Below are 652 nucleotides of genomic sequence, written 5' to 3'. Positions count from 1 at the left end.
AACCAGACGGCTGGCGGTTCAAACCCACCAGCCACTCCTTGGAAGGAAGGTTGGGCAATCCTACTTCCATAGTGATACTGCCTCGGAAACCCAAGGTCGCTATGAGTCGGGTTTGACTCGACGGCACATAACAACTGTACGTGAAGCACTTTTCCTCCATTAGCTCCTTTTGTCTTTACAAGGTAGGCTTTTGACGCTGAGTGGTAGGTATTGTTCTTAATTCTTAATACCACTTTCACAGCCGTTTACACATGAGGTAATTGAGACTCGGGAAGAGTCCTAGTGAAACGTGGTCCACCCAGAATTGGAACCCAGATTTATGTGGCAAAACGAAACTCTTTACACGTTGCCGGCAACTCCTTACAAGGGACCTTTGACGGGTTTTTGGTTGATCACCTCTTGCTCGGTCTTCCTTCGTTCACTCAACAGTTATTTATTGAGCACCATTGTGTGTCAGGCCTTCTAGACACTGAGGAAACAGTAGGAGCAAGATAGGTTTCCCGCTCTTGGGTCTTACCGTCAGGAAGGGGAAGGGAGCAGGCAGTAAACGGGGAAGAACGCAAAGTGTGTGACAGGTGCTAGCAAGGAAAAAGCGAAATGCTGACACCCTACACACACCACACACACACACACACACACATTCTTCCCTGGG

At 48.6% G+C, this 652-nt stretch overlaps 1 protein-coding gene across 1 annotated transcript in view; it reads left to right on the top strand.

Moving 5' to 3' along the window:
• Positions 1 to 194, top strand: part of LOC122149801 (putative uncharacterized protein encoded by MAPKAPK5-AS1) — a 1,220-nt gene extending 1,026 nt beyond the window's left edge. Inside the window, exon 2 of the mRNA XM_042780605.1 lies at positions 183 to 194. Within this exon, the coding sequence (XP_042636539.1) occupies positions 183 to 194 (12 nt within the window). The remainder of the gene's footprint in view (positions 1 to 182) is intronic.
• Positions 195 to 652: the final 458 nt, after the last annotated feature.

This window comes from Orycteropus afer, unplaced genomic scaffold (genome assembly GCF_000298275.1).
Source record: "Orycteropus afer afer isolate SDZICR_OR568_19922 unplaced genomic scaffold, OryAfe1.0 scaffold00048, whole genome shotgun sequence".
Classification (NCBI taxonomy): Eukaryota; Metazoa; Chordata; class Mammalia; order Tubulidentata; family Orycteropodidae; genus Orycteropus; species Orycteropus afer.
The sequence above is the reverse complement of the archived record's forward strand: the minus strand, read 5'-3'. Positions and strand labels throughout refer to the sequence as shown.